The sequence below is a fragment of the Cryptotermes secundus genome, unplaced genomic scaffold, assembly GCF_002891405.2.
Source record: "Cryptotermes secundus unplaced genomic scaffold, Csec_1.0 scaffold1031, whole genome shotgun sequence".
In the NCBI taxonomy this organism is placed as follows: domain Eukaryota; kingdom Metazoa; phylum Arthropoda; class Insecta; order Blattodea; family Kalotermitidae; genus Cryptotermes; species Cryptotermes secundus.
The window spans coordinates 37,284-64,765 of NW_019718628.1; the positions used below are offsets into that span (position 1 = coordinate 37,284).

The 27,482-nt window shown below is 42.0% G+C and overlaps 1 protein-coding gene across 7 annotated transcripts in view; it reads right to left on the reverse strand.

Moving 5' to 3' along the window:
- LOC111862597 (5'-AMP-activated protein kinase subunit gamma-2) overlaps positions 1-27,482 on the reverse strand; it is a 469,740-nt gene that overhangs the window by 19,958 nt on the left and 422,300 nt on the right. For all 7 annotated transcript variants that reach the window (XM_023848122.2, XM_023848113.2, XM_023848135.2 and 4 more), the window contains 3 exons: positions 12,530-12,578; positions 3,533-3,670; positions 589-741 (listed from right to left, as the gene is read on the reverse strand). In XM_023848122.2, the coding sequence (XP_023703890.1) occupies positions 589-741; positions 3,533-3,670; positions 12,530-12,578 (340 nt within the window). The remainder of the gene's footprint in view (positions 1-588; positions 742-3,532; positions 3,671-12,529; positions 12,579-27,482) is intronic.

Here is a 27,482-nt window from a genome sequence, read left to right on the forward strand (position 1 = left end):
CTCTTACGTTGCTGCCACCACACCTGATGATGGCCGTTAGAGGCCGAAACATGTAGTGTAGAAGAGAGCAAGAAAGACATATATATTGTTTGCACTTGGGACGGAGTTTGTATCATTTATGGTTTTGTTCCTTTGTTCATCTTTGCCGCTAATCTTTAGCAAGTGCAGGTACTTTTAGATTACTAACTGTGTAACTTGAACTTGCATTCCATTACTTACACTTTATCCACTACCCCAAAGCAGTTTGTGGGAGGCATATTGTGATTTAGGGCATACAATCATAAATATGAGTAAAGGTTCACTGTCAGTAAACATCCCCAAAGACAGAGACCAATATTTCTCCAAAATGCTAGTAAATCAGCCCAGCAAAAAATTGAAACATGAGTTTCAACTTATCTCCATGACTGTCTGGAAAATCTTATGCCACAAGTACCATACTTTATATAAGGTAAAAGGAGTGAAAGGTACTACAGCAAAAAGTAGCATGAAGTTCACATTAATACTGAGAGACTGAAGTTCAATTCCTGAATGAGGTGGCATCTTTCACTTATACCTAAAACAAAAACTGTTGAAATTCAGAGTACTCACTGCGCCAAGTGTCTAACTTGTGTTCCTCCAGCTCCTCCATTGTGACAGAGGGTGATGTGTAGTACATCTGCAGGATCTTTATGAAGTCTGTTATTGTCAGCATCCCAACAAACTGTTGTCTCTTCGAGTCCCACAGAGGTGCTGCCCTCACACCTGTCATATCACACACTTCTAAATTATATTATCTCTCAATGGTTCTGTCCTTATAACGGCATGCTGGTACTTCTCACATATCTCTTTCCTGCAGGTGCAGAAATGTGAACACAGGCATGTGCACGCGCACGCACACACACAAAAGAAAGATCCCTATAAAATGTGTTCACATCATACAAAATGGATAAGCTAACCCACAATGAGTTACCAGTTATTCTTATCAAACTGAAATAAATATATACTTAATGCACTGTCATGCTGAACCTCAAATATCTTGCTCTATACAAAAAGAAAACTTGATATTCTTGTAAGCTACATGCATATATGGCAGTGAAGTATCCTTACAAGAAACAAAATGAAATACTGTGGTTTTGTGGTTTTCCACATTTCCATCAGTTCTTTGCAGGGTGGACATGCTCGATACATTCTAACCTGCTACCAAAGATAACAAAGTAAATTCAATTCATCACCCTGACAATCATACCAGACTGTGTATTGAGATCTTGAAGGAAGCAAAATTTATTTTTTCTCTAGAAAGGTAAAGTTAATCTCTACCATACTCAATGACCAAAATACATTTATACGCTCTGAAATGGGATGTCATCTCAATGCCAGCTTCTGGTCATGTCACAAGGGGTTGGATGTCGAGGCATTTCAAATGTGGAAGTCCACTACTGGACACAAACATGGGACCATCACAGACCAGAACTCATGAACTCCTGTATAATGATTAAATAGTGATCAGTTTATAACTTGTGACAGGTTCAATTACAGGGCACTGGCACTTAAAAGGACCCTTATTCAAACTGGTGCTAATGGGTAATCCTGTTAGCACAAGGTATATGCATCACAAATATTATGCAACTGAGAGCCTGTTGTGGAAATCAGGCATCACCACTCAGAAGCATATTTTGTGAGTCCACGTGGCTATCATAAAGACTCCCATAAAGCAAAGCACTGCACTTTATTCAGAGTGAAGATTAATCAGATAAAGACAGTCACAGTACAAGGGTCTTTCATCCCACCCTTTTTAATGTAACATACGTGTAGTATAACATGATACAATCTAATCTCATCCCTATCTTCAAACCATACTGGTGAATATGCAGTCCAGGGCATTCTGAAACCTCAACTGTACATGTGGGTGAGTGGTTAGTTTCAGCTTCATATGTTGGGCTTCTTGTGCTTTTTTTAAGATGTCTACAATTATAATAAATATAAATAATATAAAGGGAGGAAATTATATGAGTAAATGTGTAATACTACCAAGCACTATTACCACACAGTTTGTAAACAAAAAAAATTACTCTGCTCTTTCAGTGCATTAGTCATCACAAGTATGGACATTCTTCTTGAAAGCGGCCAGCATATTAATGAATGTTCATTTATTTAACATCTATCTTAATCTGAATGATCCCAAGTCAACAGTCTGACTGTTATCTCTCTTCCTTTTAAGATATCCTCGATTTAATGTTCAAATCCACTGCTCCCCGAAGATTCATTAAATGCTGGTTTCACTCTGTTTTATACATTACCTTCAATCTACTGTTTTTGATAAGATGGTCAATAAATGCTCAAGTGTGAGCTTTGAATATATATACACAAAATATAAACAGTGTGCAGTTTCTTAATTCTGTTTAATCCTTCTAACCACCATTGTTCTGTTTCTCACCATCATTCATTTTATTTATTTTAAATATTTTGAAGCTTTAACCCCTTCACAAATATGAGACACTAACTGGTTATTCAGCTAACTCACAATGAAGCATTAGCGGTAGTCTGCCCTTGCTAACAGGGCATATAGTTCCATGAAAGTATGAATTTTTTTCCAGTATTAGATTTAAAAACCTGGAGATACTGCGGAATTCAAACAATTGCAACTGGGGTTCACTCATATATGTACTATGCCAGTTTCTGGGTACATATTTGGAGGGCATGTACTGCATACATACATAGTACACATGTTCTATCTCTTAATACGGAAATAAAAATGTGAAGGGTCACCTTATCCAGAGAGATTCCTATGCTGCACTGCAGGATAAAAGGGTCAAGGACTCTATATAATGTAAAGCATATTATAAACCATAATTCTGAATTTTTTTATTTCTACTGCCCTGATGCAAATTTCATCTTCATAAACTTTGTCACCAGAACCCTGAACACTCACCCCCCCCCAAAAAAAAAACACTCCATGACCTGTAGTCTGCAAGCGAACTCTACCGACAAAGTGACCGCTGCTTGTCGGTGAAGTTGGCGCCAACTTCTGCGGGTGTCGCGTGGTCAGTGCAACGGATCCCAACGGCCATTAATATTGGTTTTCTAAACCAGAGCCGCTATTTCCTTGAAACAGCTCCTCAGTTATCCTCACAAGCACATTTGCACTTAAGTAACTGTTACAAAAATAGAATCCTTACTCTTGCATTTATATAGTGGTTATCATATCTGTAACCCATATTAATTAAATCAGAATAATTAGGATGTAAAGGTGCCAAATGGCATATGGAATTAAGGCCAGCTACCTAATACAAATTCACCTAAGCCTGTGGCTTATAGTCATTTATCTCTCAGATACTGCACACATCATTCTCTATTTACCCATATTTCTTATTTCTATATGAAGATTATATTTATGATAGCTGAGAAAAGAATATGGTGTCTACAACAGGTATACACAAAATTTGCAATGACTACTCATATTTCATAGCGTCTGCTTCGCATTTTAACAGAAACCCACAGAGCAGGTAAAATGATATGGACATGCAAAATATGTGTAACATTTCAACACACGTACCATTGTAGACAAGAGCAAAAAAAGCCTTCTTAACAAGTAGCTGCGTATCAAACACAACAAGCTTGGCACTGGTGGGAATCAGGTCATAGCACTTGTGAAACTTGAAGAACTTGACAAAGATCTGGCTCTCATCCTCCTCTGCAACACAATGTGCAAACTGTCTGTTAGAACTTTCTAATCAAACAAACCAAAAAAGAACTAAATTAAACACAAAACTGTTAAGTGAGAGCCACATACTTGGTAGCAGTGACATCACTGTCGACAGCTTTGGCAGGACATTCACTAATGCATACAAATTAAAAGATAAATCAAAACTAAAATATATAAAATAAAAATTAGAACTAATCTAATCTAGTTTTAAAAATATTACTTCAGCTGCATGAGATGAAGAAATTATAGCATTATAATTCATTAAACTAGGATTAGGTATGAAATGTCACTTCATACATGGAAAGTTCTAGGTTTGATTCCTGACCTGGAGGCCAAAGACAGACCACAATTCTCTTCCTCTCTAAATTTCTCAATTCATCATTCACAGCCATCCTTTCATTTAATGATACATACTGTATGCAGGGTGTCCCCACCTTATCGTGGTGAGGGGGTTTGAGTATGCCAAGGACCCTGAGAGCTATACCAGCGGTAGCGTAGCTACTGGCAGGGCCTCCCTTGCTGGACAGGTCAAAGGGTAGGCATCAGACGAAGAGAGACACCAAAAACTGATGTCGGAAGCAGCGTCATCAGCAGCGACTTGAAGCACAGAGCAAATGATGCTCGAGATGGTTCAAGTTCGTATAGCAACAGGCGTGACCAGAGTGGTTTGAACGGCTGTTGTACTGCGATGTGGAAAGCAAATGGAAAAACTACCACATTATCACCTTTCCTGGATAGTCTCTTTCCAAAAACAGAAGATCGCATTAAGTGGAGAAACTGTTTTGGAAGAGACTGTGGACCTGTCGTCTGACAGATTACTGATGATGATGACTGTATGCAGCTGAAAAGCAATGTTAAACAAACTAAGAAACATATACCAGGATCAGGTAATACGATTTCTTCCAAATGAGACTGGATGGTTATACTCAGCTGTTAGGAACATGTTTGAAAAAACAGGATTTCCCAGTAGAATATGAGGCTTTAACCTACCAGAGCCAGTTTTAATCCTTCCAATTCCAGTTTCAGTTATCGGAGTTGTTCTTTCATGCGTAAATAATAAATAATGAGAACTACATGCGTAGAAAAATCCCTAGATGTTTATTCATTATGTATTTCACATAAAATGCCAACAGATGTCACATTCTGTCAGACACAGCAAATTTTGTAATAGTTGAAATTTTTGGCATTTGGCAATTAAGGGTTACAATGCATTCTAGGGTTAGGTATTTCATCCTAGCTCAGCATTTGATCTAAGTATGTAGATGACCAATCAATTGCTCATACCACTAAACTACTAAGGAGATTCCCTAATTTATGAAATACATGTGAATTTCTTGCTGGGGGCCTACTTGTAAGGCTGCAACATCTTTCATGGGACTGAAGAGACATTTTGCTCTGAACAGTTCTCCAAAAACCACACTCACTCATGCATGATTCTGCACAAAGGACAATGGCTTCTCCCAGAGAACTATTCATGCCTGTAAAAGGCACCTTTTCAATTCCACACTGGTTACTGTTGCTTGCATGGAAATTCTAATCATTTTGATATCATGATATCGCACTGATCATAGAACTTGCTGAGACAGTAAGAGGATCAGTAGATTTTCTAATACGCCAAAGCAAATAACTTTAGCCAAGTCTAAACTTTTCTTGTAATGGTGTATAACAATAGGTTTGATTTATATATTGGACAGTGTCCATAATCACAGCATTTTCTGAATTACAATGTTTTGTAAACATGTTCTCTCTTCTTCATCATGTCACAAAATGAGAACAGGAATCCTTAAAAAAAATACTGCAATGTTGGACAGCATCCAAATTATCACTTTAAAAATGGAATAAACTAATTGTATTTATATGTAGTAGCAGAAGCTCCTTTCCAGCTATTTTCTACTGCTATAATAAACCCACAAGCAGCAGGAAGCAGTGCACTGACATTCTAGCACAAATACTCTATTGCTGATTTCAATCACGAACAATAATTCAGTCTCATTCATAACCACAACCATTATCATGAGCATACTGGCTCCAAGTTCCACTATCCCGCCTTGTGTTTCACACAAAACTGGGTATGTATACTGTGCCTAAACATTTCAGAGGGTGTGCCATCATATAGCAATGTACATCATTACATCACCATTAGAAAGTTACTAATTCTATTCTCAATACATGAGGGGAACCAAAACTGCAATACTGGAGATCTTCAGGGTTGAAGAGTAAATCAAGCAGCAACAAGCACAAGTGGCCGCGCCATAGCTCAAGCGGTTAGTTGCTGGCTTCCCACTACGGTGGCCCGGGTTTGATCTTGGGTCTGGTCAAGTGGGATTTGTGGTGGACAAAGCGGCACTGGGTAAGGCTTTCTCCCAGTACTTTGGTTTCCCCTGTCAATCTTCATTCCACCAATTGCTCCACAATCACTCTCACCTATCATCTGGGGCTGGTACAATAGGCCAGAATTGGCCGCAGTACAAGGGACTTAGTCCCACCCCACTAGCAATTAAAAGAAAACAAGCACGAGGCGGTAAGTTCCTTTCAAACGTTTGAAACTCCTACCAGACTACACGGAGTCACATCCCAGATGACAGTACAGTTAAAATTAACTAATTTTCTGGTACAGTCCTCCATGAGCAGTTAATGGTATTAAAATGTGAAACAGAAAAGATTAAAACAGCCAATCAACCAATTTGTTACATATTACAGTGTTAATGTTTGTGTGTGAAATGAAAAGCGACCGTTGAAAGCTTAATTTCAAGATTACTAAAGACGTACGATATGAACGCCCTCAACACTGCTCAACAGTGTAAGAGATGTGACCTCATAATTCATTAATTCTGATATGTGGTGCACTAATTCCGTCTTTGTGGGGGTTGAATGAGTTACCTCACAAAGAAACGTATTCAATTTATTGGTTTCCTGTTCCTCAAAAGTGGCGATGCTGTCATGATTCATATAAAAACAGGGCATTTTATGCTAGTCCTATTGCTGACATCGGTTTATGATCATTTTACGACAACTGCAACAGCACACAATATTTGAGAGTCACGATTTTACTTTTTTTGTGAAACAGCTAAATGTTCCTGGATAACATAAAAACGCTTTCACACCGTTACTAAGCAGATTGCGTGTTTGATGTGTATTCGGAATATACCTGGTTAAAGTCTTTGTTGCAGAAACTACCGCTCAAAGATTGTTGTGGTTTGTCTCTACTGTTTTTGATAAATTCTGAGATATCTTAAAAATAACAGCGGCAGTTTTTTCTGATATTTCATTCAAGGTCATCCTCACATCTGTGCTACACAGCCCTTAGAGCTGACAGACATGTGTCTACATTTCCATATGCTGTCATGTATAGGAACAAACGTTGCAAGAGAGAGACTGATACCTCGCTGAAGAAGTCGTATCAAATGCTAATCGAGTAAATGAAATACAAACTTCTACATTCCATGGTCTGCAGTCCGCAAGCAAACTACAGCGACCGCCGCTTGTCGGCCAAGTTAGTGCCAACTTTTGCAGATAGAGGGTGTCGCGTGGTCAGGGCAACGAATCCCCACGGCCATTAATCTCGGTTTTCTAGATCAGAGCCGTTATTTCCTTGAAATAGCTCCTCAATTATTCTGATGAGGCTGAGTAAACCCCGTTCCAGACCCACTACTTCTTAGAAAATTTGGTAGCGCCGGGAATCGAACCCGGGATCACTAGACCACAAAGGCGATCCACAAACTTCTACACTGCTAAGTAAAACTGTCCTCTCAGACAGAAAGAAATGTTTCTAATATAACACAAATTTCCAATTTGTACGTATTTAGTCCTTACCACTGGGTTCCACATGACCTCCGTTAAAAGACCAAGAAGTGTACTCATACATGGCTGTATGACTCAGCCCAGGCCAAAACGTTGCTTCGCTAATGTGTTTACCGCCTGTGCCTAGTTCGAAACCAGATGCAACCCATACGTCCTCAAGGTCGACTCCACCATTAAAATGCCAGCCGTCAGGCAGACTTGGAACACGAGCACGTTGTTTACGCAGACGCTTAGTGCAAGATTGGCATACGTCGTACTCTTAGCATGACATACAACGCCGCAAGGCTATGGAGTAGTCCATAAAATTGGGCGAAACATGACTGGAATAACATCAGAAGTGGGAGAAAGCCGATAACTTAATCAGCCTGAATTTGTCCAACACCTTTCCTCACACTCATCTCGCAGAAAAACACAGGCAGGAACTATATCATCCAACAAACCATTAACTATACTGTCTTCTGGAGTGCGACGCCGTGGAGTCTGGTAGACTGTTAAGAACGCTCCGGAGGAACCTGCTACCTCCATCTTCACGGGGGAAGAGTAACGATGTATCAGAATACATGGTGTCGTATCCCAAAAGGCAGTGCCTTCAGTCACCACGGAAAGATGTTGGGGGGGGATTCTTGCAAGCCTCTTCCAGCTGTACCTACTGAGGAGGACGAGGCATATGCCTCTCATACTACACTGTCAACGTCAAATTCACGCTGTGCACTCCGTTTTCGCGAAAAACGCTCTATGGATCGAGTCAGTCAGGGGTTTTATGACCATTATGTACGGTGAGCAGAAACAACTAAGGTCACATTGCGTCAAGTTTGCAAGTTCTGGTCTCATTTACTGCGTCTCCAGTCTTGAACGGCCAGCATAGCTCAGTCCCTTAAACAGACAACAGCCGACACACCACTTCAAACCCCCACCACACCGCCGATCTGACATATCAAGCTGCTACCATTGTACCTGAGTCTTTAGCCGATCAATTTCTCCAGCACACCGCTGATCTGTTAAGATGTGCCGCCCGTTGAGAACGGCCAATGTAGCTGAGTCCTTAACCAGCTAACGCTTCCAGCACACTAGCCCCATTTAACGTGTCGTCAGCAGCGAACAGCCAGCGCAGTTCAGTCCTGCTCAACCACCAACTCCCCACCTCACCACTCACAGGCATCCCCTCTCATGTCATCCAACTGTGCACTAACCTTACAGGTATAATAAATCGTGGAGTGCAATCCTTGTAGAAGTTCACAGTCCTTTGCCGCCATCAAATCATACACGAATCACTAAGGTAACATGGCCTGAAAAGGGAACGAACCCATGTGTCATTTAAGAAGTTCGTATTTCAGAGACAGCTGTGATGCTGTGATGGAATACAAGAGGATAAAAGTGAATTAAGGACCTGCGATAGGGACACAAAGATCCAAGAGAATTACATTTATATCGACCTTTGACTGGTGATTCGCATGTACGGCACTAGTCTTTTCTTGTTTTCGTGTCTTAGTGGCGAAATTGTCCCTGAAGTGGCAGGTGTGGACAGCCATATCCCAAGCGACGAAACTTCGACGTAAAACACTTGCCATAATGTGCAGAGGACGCATCTGGGATCCATGGTTTGAAGGGCAACCTATGTTCTGATATAGACCCTACGGACGAAAGAATATAAAAACTGGGCATAATTAGAGTTCGGAATATTTTGTGCAAGGATAGGGGGAACCACGACATAATCCCGTAACTTTCCCTTGTTAACATACTTCAGTTTGTTCTGTAGTTCATACGAATGGCGTTATAATACAAGAACAGCAAGTGTGAATGTTTTACCGCCTCATACAAGTCTCCGAAAAAATGAAATCGAGCACAAACGGCATAATAATCATGTCAGACATACTTCCAACGTCGATGTTGGAGACCTCTAACAATCCTTTTCTCAGATGTCTGTTTGTCCCGAACCTGGCACTGAAATAGCACTTGAAATTCTTCTTGGCACCACTGGCCGATTACAGACTTGACCTCTTTCACTGCGGTGTCATCCCTGTCATTCATGTTTATCACCTCAGCGTCACTGAAGGATCGTACGAAAGCAGCAGAACTTTAAGTTTTTCTTCATTATGGTGCCTGATATCCCTGATTTTCTTCAATGGCTCTTCCAGCCCATTCAGGGCCCTGGTCTCTTATTCAGATCCGTAATCATTTTTCACAGACGGTAGGACTCCTTGAACGGGGGATCAGCCCATCGCATGACTTCTACCTAAACACAGGATAACACAAACACATAACGAACGCATTCACCCGCCAAACATCTATGCCTTGAGTGGGATTCGAACCCAAGATCCCAGGGTCCGAGCGAGGGAAGACCGTTCATGCCTTCGACGGCGAGGCCACTGTGACTGGCCCATGTCCTTAATACCAATGCAATATATATATATGCGTCTTATTAAGATATGAGCATAACTCCTTGGTCAACAGTGAAATGTCCCAAATCACTGGCCACCTGAACAAATACAAACTGAGCCCCACGGAACTCAATGCCAGATCTCTGGTTTCGAACCACTAACACTCAACGCGCGAGTTCGGCGCACCAGCCAATCAGCTGACCTATAGCAATCAACAGACTAAGGCCCACGTGGTACTGCTGCTGAGCAGTAACTGACGGGAGGACATGTTAAAACGATCACGACACACGAGATCGTAAAAAAGTAACTTGGTAAAGAATTCCGTTTGACATCTCACGTATTTCTACAAGATCACAACTACCAGGCGACTCCCCTGCTGTAACTGCAGGCCACTAACGACTGGTGACCGGTTTCTGGACAGCTGTTCGATGAGACAGTCTCGCGATACCTTGCAAGAGATGCTCTGCCAAGGCCTCCTTCCACGCACGACTCACTTCCTCGAACTCCTTGATCTGGTCCAAGCTGTACACCTCGTCGTCTTCTTCGATGGACTCAAGGCGAAGCCCCACAATATTCGAGTAGTAGTGCAGACCCAGCATCGTGACGTCATAGTCAACATACACACAGCCCAACAATGCGCTCAACAATGACTGCGACGGTCCCGGCAGTGCGCACAGGCCGTGTGCGGCGCTCTGTCCGAGCAGCGGCCAACGCTAAATTTAGCCACACACACCTACCGTCTTGCCTACTTGACGGCTGTGCAAAAATAAACGCCATCACTGCCAAAAACAAGTGACTGTCGTTACTTGGCAACATTACTGACATGGGCGATGAAAACAAGCCCAGAGGGCTGGCCACAGTACGGCACCCTCTTGGCGCTAGACGTCACGCTGTTTTCCGCGTTGTCACTGACCCACAAATTCCATGAAACGGGCAGTGTCACGTACAGTCTATGTCAGAGTCAAGTAACTGTCACGGGAAGATACGTACAGACGGGAGGATGGTAATGGTAGGTTCCGATGGGACGCTGGTAAGGGGGAAGTACCGACCCGATTACATTAAGGCAGGCCGTTTTGTCACTAAGTCGAGTAACTGCCACGGGAAGATGGTAACGGTAGGTTCCAAACGGACGCTGGTAAGGGGGAAGTACCGACCCGATTACATTAAGGCAGGACGTTAAAACTGTCCACTCTGAGAGAAAATTTAAACGACTTTGCAACTTTCGTAAAACTCTCAAATACCACATTTCATGAAAATCAGTCCGGCGGTTCTCAAGTTGTTTCATGCGTACAGAAGGCAGGAACAACTCAACAAGCGCTAGGCAGCGTTGCGAACGCACCTGAAATGCTTAAAACGAGTTCCATGCCACATGTCGATCTCCATTTGGTCGGAGAATTACTGAGGCAGGAAAGGAGGCGAGGCTTCTGAGACCAATGACCAGTAATTTACTGCTTGGCACTGTATTGGGGAAAGAACTAAAAATTTTGTGTTAATTCCCTGCAGATCAATTTGAAGTCAAAACAGAGCACTTTGATTATTCCCTCTGGATATTTCACAAGGCATTCCAAAGTAGACAGCACAATGTAGGTTACAAGCGAGGCAATCTTTTTACCCATTACCGTCTACTGGGTTACGACACAGGTCTCGTAGGTGACTATCAACGTTTCAGCGTAGCCTACTGCCTACATCTTCATGGTATATGTGCCCTAAATATAGAAGCGGCAGGTTCCTCCAAAATGCTGGTAACCATCTACAAAATCACGTGGTGTGATAACCAAGACTGCAACAATCTGAACTAATCCGTCGTGAACACTTCAAATCTCAGCTCTTGCCCAACTGCAACACTTAAAACGCGGCTAAGACGCTCAACATCTACTAAAACGTTTATTTTTCAAGTTTATGCTTCTAACGACGTGTAAATTCAAAATTGTTGGAAGTGGTTTATTAAAACAACAATCTAAAGCCTCCCCCAACTCGGCTGCCGGAGCATGAAGCTGTCTGCTCAAGACCTTGAATTTGTGAGCCTTACCTCTGCTTAAGCGCAGGGGTAGCTTTCTCGAAATTAGAAGGAAAATTATGTACGTGAAACAGGTTGTTCAAAATGTACATACGAAATTCCCTATCCGCCTTGACGCAAAGAAACGTCTACGTTGGCCAATATAATAAAAAACGACATTTTAAATGCGAGTTCTAGTGTGGGACTTCCATCCTTGCTAAAATATTCGGAGAGAATTTAAAGTGTAGCCTGCCGGGTACAGGGATGGGAGCGGATACGCGCAAAGAACGCCTGTTCCGTTACTACGAACTTGCATCTAGACGTGTGGGAGGAAATGGCTGACATGTTAGCCTGTATGTTGGTAAGAAAACTACGAAACTATTGGAATAACAGTTTCCTAGCCGGGATTTGGAGTGCGTACCTCCCGAATACAAGTTAAACACGTCACCTCTGTGGCAGTCTACATACTGGATGGCTATGAATGCTGGATGAATAGGAAGGGATAGAAGAAGCGACCGCCTCTCAAGCATCAGTTCAAATTCACGACTGACGCAATTTCGAGACACGTTCAACATGGTATGACGTATATTCAAACATCCCATCGCATCACACGAAGCATTATTTCCCATTCTGACTTAACTACTCACAACATGACGTGATGACTTAACTTACCAAGGTCGGAAATGCTGACCTTCTCCAAGAAAGGGTCCGCCACTGGAAGCTGCAACAAACAAAACGACTCAGTGCTCAATACATACGCGCTAACTGCACAGAAATTTCATCCAAACCCTGTCTGTGTTCACCTTGCTGTGAATCATTACTGTCACAGACATCGCAGGTAACATTCTCCCTCGACCCCCACGCCTTCACCAAAGACTATTTTTCAAGTAATTTTAAAGCGTTCTGACGATGGTGTATAATTCTGGGAATTAAAGGGTTTTCGGAGTTTCTCCATTGTCCGGTATTCTATAAACTATAGAAAACATAACGTTTCCGGCCTCAGTTGAGGCGGGGTACACCTACTCACTTGGGTCCCTTAGAAAGAGCCAACCTCAATCATTGGTAGATTCTAAAGGGTTCCGACGATGGTGGATGAATTCCGGACGATGGAAAAAGTCCAACTCCCCAGTATTTTTGTGTCTCAATCACTGGGTCCAGTCCTCAGCTGAGGACGGAAATAGATCCAGTTTCCGAAATGTTGTGTTTTCTAGTTTTTTCAATACCGTACGACGAACTAACTCCGAAAACCCAATAATTCTGACTATTTTTCACATCACCGGAAGCAGCAGTGATGATAAATCAATTCTCTATTTATTTATGTGATACGCAAGTCTGAAGGCCAATTATAAAACAAAAGTGACCAAATACAGAAATAAAACAAACACAGACGCAAAAACAAAACACAAAACAATGCAACTTTTTTTTTTAGACAGCGCTGGTGGTGGTGGTGGTAGTGGTAGTAGCAGTAGCAACAGTAGTAGTAGTAGTAGTAGNCCGATAATCCTATTAAGACGATGCGGAAAATTAATAAATCCGTATGTCAGACACAAAATAATGAAAAACGTGCGCAAAATGAAAGAGGTAATAATTTTGACCAACTGCAATACTTTCCCTAGAAACATAAGTGCAGAAAGTACTTCCATACCCAAAATCTGTTCCATTCGATACACGTGGCACCACAAGAAGGTTTTTATTTTGGAAATAACGCCACAGTTGTACCGCATTCCTGACAGACAAGAGACACACAAGACAGTGGGTACATGACGGTTTATAAGGTTGCGAGGTTGCAAGTCTGCTTGTGCTTAGTCACGACTTGCGCAACAATGCTACGAATATCGTGTAAAGTTGTGCCTGTGCTTAATTAATTAAACGACACACCATGAAAATAAATGGGGAAATGGAGACATAGTTCCACCATTACTGACCTCGGAAACAGATGGAAGCAAGTTGTCAGCTTCAGCCCCTGGCGCTTTGCCCCATCACGAATATCATGCAATCGATTAAATAAATAATTATGAACAGACATGTATTGTTCTTTCATTATTAATTACCGTGTCTTTATCCCACTCCCAATCAACATCAGCAACACCTCGCTGCACTGTTGTGGGACCAACGCCACACACCTCAGAACTACGGCTTGGCATTTCCGTACGTTGGCCCACTGTTGAACGCTTCCACTTAAAATAATCAAACATCTTCAAAACTAAGTCTCTGGCTTGTGTGCGCAAACCATGAGGCTTTGGTATTTGTTCTCCCATTTCAAAAAGCACACAGTGAACCATCATTTCCACGAAACTTCGATTTCACCGCAACAAAACGTGTGTTACTTGTTAAAACCGGCACACCGTCTCGAAGCAGACAGGTCGCGTGAGAACTGGACACCCGCTGCCCTCAGACTTGTGTGTTAACAGTAACTGACTTCATTCGTTCTCTATCAACCCCTCCTAGCTCTATTTGCCTTTCTAGTACAGGTTACAAAAGAACAGAAGCAAAGCACCATTTAGTTCGCTGTGAACTGGAAAAGACGGGAAACGTTTTAATTAGATTAACGGATTGTCTTGGTGTTCCAAATGAAATTATGACGTTGCCACAAGGATCCCGTACTTATCCTCTAATTCGATCGTAAGCTCCAAAATGGCCTGAGGGAGTCAGTGTGGCTCTGCAAGTGACTAGGTTTACGTTGAGGCTGGAGGACATGACCATCGCATCGGTATCAGGGTATCAGCAAAGGCAAGAGTTCTGTCGTTTCTCCACAGAGCTGAGGCCAGGTCTTGGGCCCACGAAGCTTCCTATCCAACGAGTATGGGGATTCTTCATCTAGTGCTGGGGTTAAGAATGCTCGCTCTACCGTCTTCATGGGCTGGTGCTTAATAAAGCAGGCCAACGCTACTTCTGACGGTAGTATGGGAACTATATTTAAATTAACTATTCTACACAAAGACACAATGTCGGCATTGCACATAGGCATACAGATGAGCAACATTCGCAGATAAATAATGTGCTATGTCTGCTGAAAGACAGGACTGTGAAGGCATAAATCAGCCATTGCTAGGCAACCACTGTGTAACACTGCAACATTATTTGCTGGAAGCGGTGTTTTCTACGAGGTCCGCGCCGAGTGCATATAGGGGGACCTAACACGTGATAATGTGGTTAAGAGTAATAAATATCTGGTCATGACCCCCGGATAGGGCTTGACACCAAGACTTACTGGCTGACTGAGGGTCAGTAGCAATATGACTTGGATAATGTGGTCTTACACTTGACGAAAGGCCAACCATATTCATTAGAGACAAACCCATCTCCTCGTCAGAGAAGATGTTACAAGACTATTACCGCAAGAGTTCAGTTTAAAAAATCTCTGATCGTGGGTTTCAAAGGGCCTGACGCCAAGACGAACTGATTAGCGGTAAGCCGCTAGTCGTAAATTAATTCTGACTTTGGCTTTGACAATTTGGTCTGAAGTTCTCACTTCGGTGTCAAGTTAATCTTCTTCTGGGGTGTGTCGCTGTCATCTGGTACATCGGTACCGACGTTTCTGAGGAACCTGCTACCCCAATCTACATGGGGATTTGTGTAAAGTAACGTCTCATACAGGATCAAGTTTACCGTCTTCTAGCATGTGACGCCGTGTAGTCTGCTAGCGGGGCAGCAGGTTCCTCCACAATGTTGTTACCCAACAAATTGGGCAGTGTCACACTTCACTTCACAAGACCGTAATCTTGATGCACACATAAACTTAACATAATTTTCTCCATCCTGTATCAGGAGAGACCGGCAAAATTCAGCACAAGTGCCGTCATGCACTACGACCAAAACACAGAGAAGAGCCAAGGGGACGAGTTGAACATGCAGCCGCCATGTTTCAGTACAGCTGTGCCACGTTACACTGCTGCCAGATCCTAAATAGCATTAATTTACATAGGGGTTTAATGACCAATATAACCAGGCATATGCATGCCCTCCTCCAGGAACAGAATCCCCTAAGCTGAAGCGAACAAGCTCCTGCAAGTTTTCTGTAAGTCAAGGTATCAAAGTGTGACACGCGCTGTCGTGACATAATTTTGGGTGGTGGTGGGGGGGCTATCCACCAGACCCATACTTTCATTAAGCAGCCTACATTAAAAGTAGTCGTGATGTTCCCAACACATAATTAACACACTGAAGCAGCCGATCGTACAGAGTCAAAACTTTATTTCTGAGTGTCCTTCAAATGCATGTCTCTGTAAGGATTCCATGGGAATCAGCCTCTGTTCTTTCCCTTCAAAATACAGCACATCTTGTCCCTAATACATTATCGTCTTCTGTAATTGGGCCTAAAAAGTTGTAAATTACAGCAGTACCTCGAAAAGGCCAACAGCAGAACTTTCTCCGCTCTACCCACTGCATTACCCTTAACCAGTGCTAAGTACCAGAACAAGAAAACTCCCTTAGAAATATAATATTTATTTGGAATTTCACATGACCAGTGGATAAGAAACCTTGCCTACAAACTCCGAACAGTTAAAGCTAATTTCAGCTTTCCAAAAGTAGACATTACAAGTTACCACGGAAATTATAAGTATTTAAAAGAAGTTTTTAATTCAAAACTCAGCAACTAAAGGGCTAATTACCAACGTTCTATGATTCCTCCAAGTTTCCTTCAGCGGGCCCCTGAGACATACGACTAAGACTGAATGTTAACAGAGTGTCCCTTACAAGCAGACTAGTTCGTATCTTTGTGAACATGATACCGTTTCAAAGCCAACAAACGGAACAAACTCCAGACAGGACCAACCTTCTCTGGATGAGAATGAAGTTTCTTTCTTCTAGTACCTTCTAACAGCCATTGCACTAACAGGAAATGGCACAGATAACGAAAAGTGATGGCCGTTTATCGCCAGTCTCGGAGAGAAAACCGCATATAAGCAAAATGATGCAGTTCTCCTCAGTATCTCCTTCAAACACGTTTCGTAAAATGTTCGTAGCTTGACATAAATCTTTCGAAATGGCATTCAAATGTCAGAGGTGGTTAAAAATATAGTACTTCAGAAAAGCAAATGAGCATTTAAACATACTAGTATGACTGGCCGGTTCGCGATGTATCGAGAAGAATGCGAGCGTACGAGTCAATAAGTGATATCTACCATTATCGCAAGGCGACCAACAAACTGCCTTATCGCAATCAATAATTCTGGGAAACAACCCCGGCATTCCGCCGCCATGAAGGCCGTCAAATGTTTTGCCATATCTGTTCGTCGAAATTCAAATTCCCTAATTTTCGCACTATCACGAGCACAGAAATGTTCATACGTCCGTTACAGCTGCCTATCACTGAAAGCGTAATGCACTTCGGAAAAAAAAACACCCACACAGGAAAATACAAATCGGTTCAGTAATAACGAAAAAAGGCCGGTCACGGTAGTCGTGCGGTCTATGCATGTACTGTGTTTGCTCGCTTGGAAACCGGGATCGTGGGTTCGAATCCCACTCAGGGCATCGATGTTCAGTTTGTGTGTGTTTGCGACGAAGTGATGACCCGCCCAAGGAGTCCTGCCGAATGTGTAAGATCTAGAAAAACCTAAGTGAACGGAGAAGTTCATGGAGGTAGGCCTAGGCCCACTGGGGCTGTAGTGCCAAGGGAAAAATATAACGAATAAAGTAGTCATACTCCGACCATCTAGATTCTAGGCCCTAACTAAAATTTGCTGTTCTTCCTCTAGGGCTTCCACATAATTTCGAAATATTAACCTAAATAGGCCACGGCCGTTTCCTTCACCGCCCTTCCCAATTCATCATTCGTTGTTAATGAACTAGAGAAGAAATGAGCCCTGCTCCGCGTTAAGTCGTGCAGTTCGGAGTATTCAGCTCAAAGAAGAGAGAGGGTAATGTGCTTACGTTATTCTCGCCAAGAGTGATATGCTGTTAGGGGGAAAGGGGAAAAACTGTAGTACTTACAGACGTATGTTTCAAAACACATGAAGTCGAACATCAGAACACACAAGTCCAACATCGGAATATGTGAAGTCGAACATCAGAACACACAAAGTCGAACATCGGAACATATGAAGTCGAACACCAGAACACACAAAGTCGAACATCAAAACACATGAAGTCGAACATCAGAACACACAAGTCCAACATCGGAATATGTGAAGTCGAACATCAGAACACACAAAGTCGAACATCAGAACACACATGGTCGAACATCAGAACACATAAGGTCGTAATATCTGTCATGACTACATGGCACGGAATTTAAATTTTGCCAAGATTACAGTATTTTTGAGACGTAACGTCGTGTAGTCCTGTACAGCGTCACAAACCCATATTCAAAGTAGAAGACACGTATCTGAACATGGAGGCATCAGGTGACTCCAGACTACACAGCGTCATATCCCAGAAGACAGCAATCTTCTTACTGTCGACCGTGGGAGCTCAAACCTTACATGAGATTTAGAAACTATAATTGCAGATCCCCTAACATTCTGTTTTAACATTAACTGCTCTTACCCACTAAATGTGGTAATATAAATAACACTGTACACAGGGTTTGTACCGGGAATAACGGGAAATTTCTAACACAAAACAGAAAATAATTTAACATTTCTGTGTCGAGAATATGCGCTAATGTAAAACACTGACGATGAAATATACTGTCCAGTATGTCAGTGATCAACGGAAGTGAATAATAATAAACTTAATTAATCATGACTGCTGTACACACAGTGATGAAATCTTGACTAGTCAAATGAAACAGAAGAAATTTGTATGGTTTCGGTTTTCTGCATTTGGCACGTTCTGGCAAACTTTAGTTTCCTTATACAACCGTCAACACAACAAATGAAAAATAAACAAACCAGTATTACTGTATTAATATTCGTCCATTATGTACATTTGTTGCGAATTTCGATTCAGTTGGATCATCGTCAGGCAATTTTCATGAAATTTACTATTCGTTATTGAACTGTATTTCTACTGTGGATCCATATTACTGGTCATTAATATAAATCTCATTACGATTCTTCTGTTTCGTTACATTTTAATATCAGTCCTAATATGTAAAACATTATAACTCAGCTAGAAGTTAATTTTTTATCTGAGCGCAAATTGCAAGCCTATGATGTTCATTACCAGTAGTACATTTCATGAAAATTGCTTGAAGATGATCCAGCTGAGTCGAAATATGTAGCAAATGTACATAATGAAAGATTATTATTAATACAGTAATACTGGTTTGCCGAGCACAGTGGCCGCGCGGTCTAAAGCTTGAACTGTCTTCGCTCGCTCGAACGCTGGAACCGTCGGTTCGAATTCCACTCAAGGCATGGATATTTATTTGCGTTAATTCTGTGTTGTAGTGTGCAAAAAGCGGCCTTGCGACGGGCTGGATCCCGAAGGAGTCATACCGTCTGAGATTAAGAAACGGAAGTGAAACGAAGCGTTTCACGACGGATGCCTTATGATCCAAGTGGGAGTATCAGGAATAGATAAGACAGAGATAACACTGGTTTATTTATTACGAATTTGTTGTGTTGAAGGTTGTATAATAATACAATACAGGACTACACAACAGGATGCAAACAATATTTATAGCTTCCGTCTTCAGGATTACTGACTCTGGGAGGGATTTTGGTGGCTCTCAAATACCTCTCGCACTGGGCAGTGTGTAGGAGGCGAAACCGTGATTGGATGAACAGAAGAGCGGGATGCTAACCAACAGGGAGCGACCATGTGGTTACTGAAAAGAGGCGATGAAAAATTTGATTGTAATTTGGTTCAGAAATGGCGAAGGCCGTTCAAAAATTCCTCATTCTTGCCTTTACCTGTTCCTATCGCACTTAACTGGGTTGTGTTTCCTTCGAAGCTCGAACGAATTACCTGAGGGGGACTGAACTACAAAATATGGGGGCATAAAATAATATTTACATCACATTCCAAGCACGTCACGCCCGAACAGGTCCGGAATATCGAAAATGACGGATAATTTACGAGGTTCCGTCATTCAGCACCACAAATGACCGTGTCTTTTGCTTACATATTCTCTATCATCCATAAGATTGGTGCCTTCTAAGACGTGAGGCCAAGTAGCCTATAGTCACCAATGTTTCGGGGAAATAAGCAGCTTCCATCTTCAGGTGGCGATGAACGCAGCATGTTCCTACGAAACGTTGCAAACTATCAACTAGACAGTAAATTTCACAGTCACTGTTGTTCGAACCCATGACACGTCAGTTTTACGAAAGGACTATAAGACTTAGAGCTTACACCCCAAACAGCGTCACCAGTGCGAAATCATATTTTAAGTCTACTTCTTCGCACTGAGTTACATAACTGCGTGCCTTAATTCGGGAGCCAGTGAAAATTTACTAGTTTCAAAAAAAACTTTAAATTTTGCTTCAACAATTAAATTTCCTAGCTATACGCAGCAGCGCCCTTTGTTTCCACTGCTACTCACGCAATCGGCACTGTAAACATTTCTGAGTTTTCTATTTATCGAGACGATAAGCAGTGTTTTCTTATATACACGAGTATACTGGGCATACGGTTGTGCAAGTGATTAGAAGAAGTGAACAATTTATTTTGGGCATGCGTTCCCTTCATTCAAAGAAAAAAAAAAGTCCTCCAAAAAACATTAAGCTGGATTGCTAGTGCACATGAAGTTCAAGGGGTCAAATTCATATGAAATGAACTGTACATAAGTAGTGACGCACTGGCATTCTTACCACAATGACCGACGCTCTAAGTTGGCGATAAGATTAGAGCGGCCTGTTCCAAAACGTGTTTGCCCGCTTGTCATGCTTTCTGACTTGCAATGTGCAATGCACCCAGGAGGTCTGCATTATTCCTATTGGTCTGTATGTCGTTATGCCGCTTCCTTAAGAGCAATAGTCGCGTTGTCCCTAAAATACAACGCGAGTTACCTAGAGTGCATTACGTAGTTTCTTCTAGGAAATAATGTCGTGTAGTCTGTTACAAGCTTATCGACGTTCCTCAGAAGCGTCGGTGAACATCTACCAGACTACATGGTGTTACATCCAAGATGACAATAATCTCCGTGAGAACATCAAATTTCATGCATAAAAGCATAAAAGTCGTTCACTCCATGAGTTCAGATAGTTACTTGTTCACAATGCGATTCTAAATTAATCTTCGTCTGCAATGGTAGAACACTTCTGAAATAGGGAAGAAACAATCTTCAGTTCTAATGGAGGCCATTAGCAAACAAGATATAATGAAAACATAGGTACTTTAATCAATTTCAAGCTTGTGTGCAAGAAGTTGGAACGAAATTAAGACAGGCCCCACACATAAACTCCACATTTCCTTGTGTGTTCTTCACACAACGTGACAAACTCGGTGCGAAGACACAGCGCATACTTTCACACATACGACTGACCCTGACTACGTTACCTTGGAAAATAAATCGATTGCTGTACGCCAGACTACTCTTTGTTCCTAAATACCTGACATCAATGAAATCCATGTGACCGCAGAAACCGGTTTCGCGTTTGAACCCTTAGTGCACGTGCCGTTATTTTCCTCAAGATACTATCTATGCAGTCCTATTTAATCATCATAGCTAGAGCCATTTTCGAGAAAATTGTCATTCTCTATTTTGGGGTCCATCTGAACGGTCCCTATTTCTGAAGTCGGAATGTTCAGATTCACCGAACACTCTAAAATACTGAATACAAATAAAACCCGGCCAATCGTTCAGGAGTTCGCGTGACACACATTGGCAGAGGCGCGCTGAGACAGCCAGCGAGACGGTGTGCCAACGTACACCTGTTCCTAATCGGGGCGGGGGGGTCTGAAAACACGCAAATCCGACAGAATCTCGAGATGGGGATTTGTCATGATCACAATTCTTTCTTATATACAAGACAGTAAAATGAATGCCTAATGGAAAGACGTACGTCTACTCCTCCCCTGACCTTTAATTTCACGGTGAAGATCTACACTAGAAATTGCCATGCGATATAGTTTTGGATCGCATCAGCATACTAGAATAGAAGCCCCGCTTCAGATAAATCTGAAGTCAGGCTTATCACGGTCTTTCCCCAAAACACACATACTACAAAGAACGCCACACTACACGTTTCGTTGTATCCACGTAGAAGGTTTCAGCCTACATTTTCTATGAAAAAAAAACAGAAATCTCACAGATGACGTTGGTTTGATCGCAATGGCTGTCTGTTCATACCTAACCTACATACATGCGTGTATGCATGCCGGATTGTGTAAAGATAAATGAATTTTGTATTTTCTACATCTGTTTCAACCCTTTCCTAACATAAACACACTTACTTACTTATTTACTTACTCATGGAGCTGAGCCCTTCTGGAGGAGCCGCCAATTCTGCAGCTACTCAAGAATTTCCCAGCATTTTATGGACCCCGAAGGTTCATCACCGTGTTAACAAGAGCCCTCCACTGGTCCCTATCCTGAGCCAGATCTATCCAGTCCATACCATCCCAACCTATCTCTCTAAGATCCATTCTAATATTGTCCACCCACCTACAGCTCGGTCTTCCCTGTGATCTCTTTCCTTCTGGCTTCCCCACCAATATCCTATACGCATTCGTCTCTCCCATTCGTGCTACATGACCTGACACACAGAAATGTAAAAAACCATAGAGACAGAATAGTGGAAGATAAGAAGAGAAAAATACAGAATTACAAACTCTAAAGATCAAAAGACTAACACTACAAAGATCATTTTGAAATCGGCAGTCATTACTTACTTACTCATGGAGCTCAGCCCTCCTCAAGGAGCCGCCAATTCTGGAGCTACTCAAGAATTTACCAGCATTTTATAGAACCAGAAGGTTCGTCACCGTCTTCACAAGAGCCCTCCACTGGTCCCTATCCTGAGCAAGATCAATCCAATCCATACCATCCCATCCTATTTCTCTAAGATCCATTTTAATATCGTCCACCCACCTACGTCTTGGTCTTCCCACTGATCTCTTTCATTCTGATTTTCCCACCAATATCCTATATGCATTCCTCTTCTCCCCCATTCGTGCTACATGCTCTGCCCACCTCAATCAGCAGTCATTAAGTTACCCAATCCATATAGATACTTTAACCACTGGGTAGATCTCAATAAAAGTAGGTATGAAGGCCATGTCACAAAGATCACATTAACACATTTACGAAATTACTATCAACACCGTTACGACTACCGGCTGAACTTCGATATATGGAAGCAGACCAACTCTCAAGATTAGAGTTTTATTGCTATACGTGTGACAGATTACTGATGAATGAATTATTGTGTGAACGCGATAATAACAAGACGACAGGGGGCAACAGGTAGCTTTTATTTTGGAGCGTTTATTCTAAATTAATTTTAACCAGGTAAATCAAATTTTGCTTATGGCATTCATAAGAGATACAGTCTGATATGTTCTCTTTTTACCGCACTAAAACGGAAACCGCGTGAATTTCTCAGATTAGATCATCCAGCTTTAAGATTTCGGATATCGCAAACAAAACACCGTACTAGGATTACTTAAGTGAACGTGAGTAATCGTGTGGGGTTATGATTTCGAAACTGCCCGAGGATGAAGCGAAACAAATTGGATGAAGTGACCTTTCCTGAATCAATCTCCAATTCTGCTTCGCATTCAGAAAATCTGGGCTTCGATCCAAAGACCGAAGACTTCTGTGATTCCGTTCCTGCAGGTGAATAAACTCGTACGCAAACTTCCTGAGCAGCAAACTGAAATCTGCCTTTCAATGTATTCCTCGGCTTCAAGAATCCATAAAGATCCCCACCATCAGAAGATAACTGGACCCCAGCCGGAGTCAGATTCATCTTGTTCACGTCTCCGCCATATCCTCCCACATATTCTCATATCTTGCCCGCCCCAGGTATCCTCTTTTCTTGAAATTCCCCGACGAAAATGCCGCATGACAATGACAGAAGCTGAAAGGGCAGATGTAACAGAAATGTGAGTCTTATCTGCCAGTCAGAATATCAAATGTATGAACAAGCACAAACAGAAATGTAAACTGGCTGTCCATTCGAAGTTCTTTACATACTTTTTTCCCCTTGGCACTACAGCCTCAGTGGGCCTAGGCCTACCTCCATGAACTTCTCCGTTCACTTCAGTTTTTCTGTATCTTACACATTCGGTAGGACTCCTTTGGCGGGTGATCAGCTCGTCACAAGACCTCTACCTGTACACAAACACAGAAAAACGCACACACGCAAACTAAACATCCATGCCCTGAGTGGGATTCGAACCCACGATCCCGGTTTCCAAGCGAGCAAACACAGTACATGCACTTCACATACGTACGTTATATTCTGTGTTTATAATGAGTTAGTTCATTAGCACTATCTCCCTGGAAGGAAAGGAACCTGCATATTTCATGGTCCAGACGTCTCAAACATCACTAATTTAATTGCCCCCGTTTGTACATCCTCGTAACGCAATGTCCTTAATTCTATTAGTTTCCCTTGGGCCCAAACAGTATACTTGCAAGTATTCGAGTCCTTGATAATTCGCGACAAATTCCCACACAAAGAACAGGAATGATTGCAATTTCATACATCTAACTTGGGAGGGAGGATGAACGTCCGAGAAGTTACATTTCGCTCCGAAATATCGTGGTTTACTGTCCCGTTAATGTCATCGTGAATCAAAGGCCTACGCATACAGCGTTGTATAACTACACAAACAACAAGCTGCGGGCATTTCGGCAGATCAGACATTTAAGACACAGCAAACGACGTGGCACACACCAAAGAGAAAGAAAAACGTTTGTTGCAGAAGATTAAATCGGTCTACTGTTGTGATAACCTTAGACCTTCGCCAAGGTCGTGCGCCGCGTTTTACAAGCAAGACAGCTGTAAACATCGGTATGTTCTGACGTCTTGAGGCGGCCTGGGATGCGAAACCGGACGTCCAGCGTGTCTCCTACTAACTGTAACTCCAGCCCTCCCTAGAATTCCAGAATGATGTACTAACATGCAATTGTGGATAACACACCATCACGTAAAACGTTATACACATGTAATTTTAGCACAATGTTTGTGTACTTTGCCAGGACTACACCTACATTCACACAACATTCCTAATTTATATTCCCCTATGTTCTGCGAGCAAAATATTCGATTTATCTATATAATTCTCTTTTCTGTGTATTTGGGTTACTGTGAGTGCCTCGAAATAGACTACGAGCTCTTTCTAAAAACATACATTCCTAATCATAATCACATTACGTATTTCATTATGAGCTGCATAACCAGAACAGCTGTCAAACCACTGCAAAATAAACCTATGAAAAGAAACACATCAACCACGGCACTTTCTAACAGAATGATCAAATAACCTCCTGCTAATTTTTCGAATTCCTTATGAAGCCCCTTGTCAAGCAATGGCCGGTATCAGGACCTCACAGGAGCATACACATTTCAGATTTTGCTCACGAAATTCTAGAAGCAGGGTGATAATTCTCATCAGCTGCTGCTCGCCCCTTGCTCGAACAAATGTAAGACGCCATTACTTGGAAGCGTTCAATACAATCTGAAGCAGCCATTTGCCTCGCGTTACCTGTTGCTACGTACCAGAGCCCTCTTGAGCGCTGACTTGGGCGACGAGACGCCGCCCCTGCTGCGTTTGACATTGGTGGCAAGCTTGGTGTACCAGACCGCGAAGATGTTGGCAGAAATAAAAGACCCCCCATTGGATGTGGTGCTGCTGCTGTTGTCTGTCGTGGTGTCCCAAACACGGCGGAACAACATGTAGACTTCAGTCCGAGCCAAGTGCACCCACCACGCCAATCAATACACCCAACAAACCGCAAATATCACCACAAATTTGCGCATCCGGCTTTATTCGTCGGATAAAACACCACACACGCACAAGGAAGGAAAAACAAACAAGTTAGAAACAGCGCACAATCGACATTCATCTGTCACTGCAAGCGGCAAGCAATTGTCACTCCTTTGCGCGCATGCTCAAACTTTTTCTCTTATTGTAGACAGCCGACTGTATAGTCCATGTGGAAAACATTCACTCTCGCCGGCTAGTCGAGCAAGTGGGAGTGGCACAAAGTTTCCCTCAACCAGTGCTAGCAGACTACGGAGAGCATAATAAAGCCTGGCTCTCCGCTACAGACAATTTCCTTTCTATCCCCAAATGCACTGCTTCCTCCGGTTCTATTTTCTTATATTGACACATTTTCGTCAAAAAACAGGCCTCCTGCAAAGGATTAAAATTAAGAAAATCTACCAAAGGTAGGTTAATTCTTTACTGAAGAGTACATTAATTTCCATTCATAGCCGCCACCACCACCACCACCACTAATAATAATAATAGTTTATTTGCGTGAAAACTTAACAGCACATAATAATAGTAATAATTTGCCCCAGTGACAGCGGGACATAAGGCGTGCAAGGGCACAGACCATCTGCACTTTAGAGCCGCGGCTCCCAATTCCGACCTTGGCTGTATGTTATCTTCACTCCCATGTTGCCCCGGCTTGTTTCATAACGTTACAGGACTTGCCGCTGGCAGATTCCATTCCAAGGGTTGTACCCTTATCCAAAAATTGTTTGCATAATTAACTATGATTCGGAAGTGACTAGATGGCCAAATCTGTGCATAATAATTATGACGAAATAATAACCCCATATTAAGAGATAAAGTGTGAGGGAAGAATAGTTAATTTAGCTGATCATGAGATTCCTAGCAACTGTAGAATTCCTCTTTAATTTATACTTCTATTTGCTGCGTTCTATCCCTCGATGATTTAAGCAAGAATGAGTTTCTCGTGTCTCTTGTGAATGAATGAAGAAATACACTGAAACCTCGATAATCCGGACTTACAGCCCCACCACAACCCCCATCCCCAAAAAGAGACACCTCTAATAATTACAAAATTAATCTGATTATTTTACTTCCTTGTAGTAAAAATGAATTTTTGTGAAACACGACACATGCAATAAGGAACCGGCCTCACTACGTGGTAAAATATGTAACAAGGTTACCGCTTGCTGCGAGCAAGACTGATGACTACATTAAAAAAATATAAGATTTTACAAATTTTTTAGTGATCTATATAAATTGTACCCATAAATCTTTCGAATAAATAATTGTTCTAATAATTAGATTTTTATTTGAACTCCAGTAATCCGAACAATCAGATACTCCAAATACGCCGTTATTTTTAATCATTTCCGATTATAGAGAGTGAACTGTAAACATTTACGAATTTTTCGAGGAATTAAATTTCATCCATCTCGTGGGTCGAGTTTACCTAACGGGCAGCGGTTTGCTCACAAGTCATTAGGGCCCGGATTTTTTAAAAATGCATATGCAAATGCATATTTTGAGGGTTTTGGTCGTTATTGCATATTCTAAACGTAAGAGCACATTTCTGCATAGTTTGGAATTAAGAATAATTTCAATGTTCTCTAACACAATCGGTTTTGCCTGTTTTGGACATCCCTTGCCAGTTTCTATTCTCAACTCTGAGTAACGGCACTTTTACCACTTACAATACAAGCAGGCAGCTTGGCTATTTCGAAAGGGAGGGGGTGGGATTTTCCTGCATTCCATTCACCACCACAGCAGACAGTAGCATCAGAGGGCTGGTCTTGAGAGAAGTCTCTTCAGTTAATGT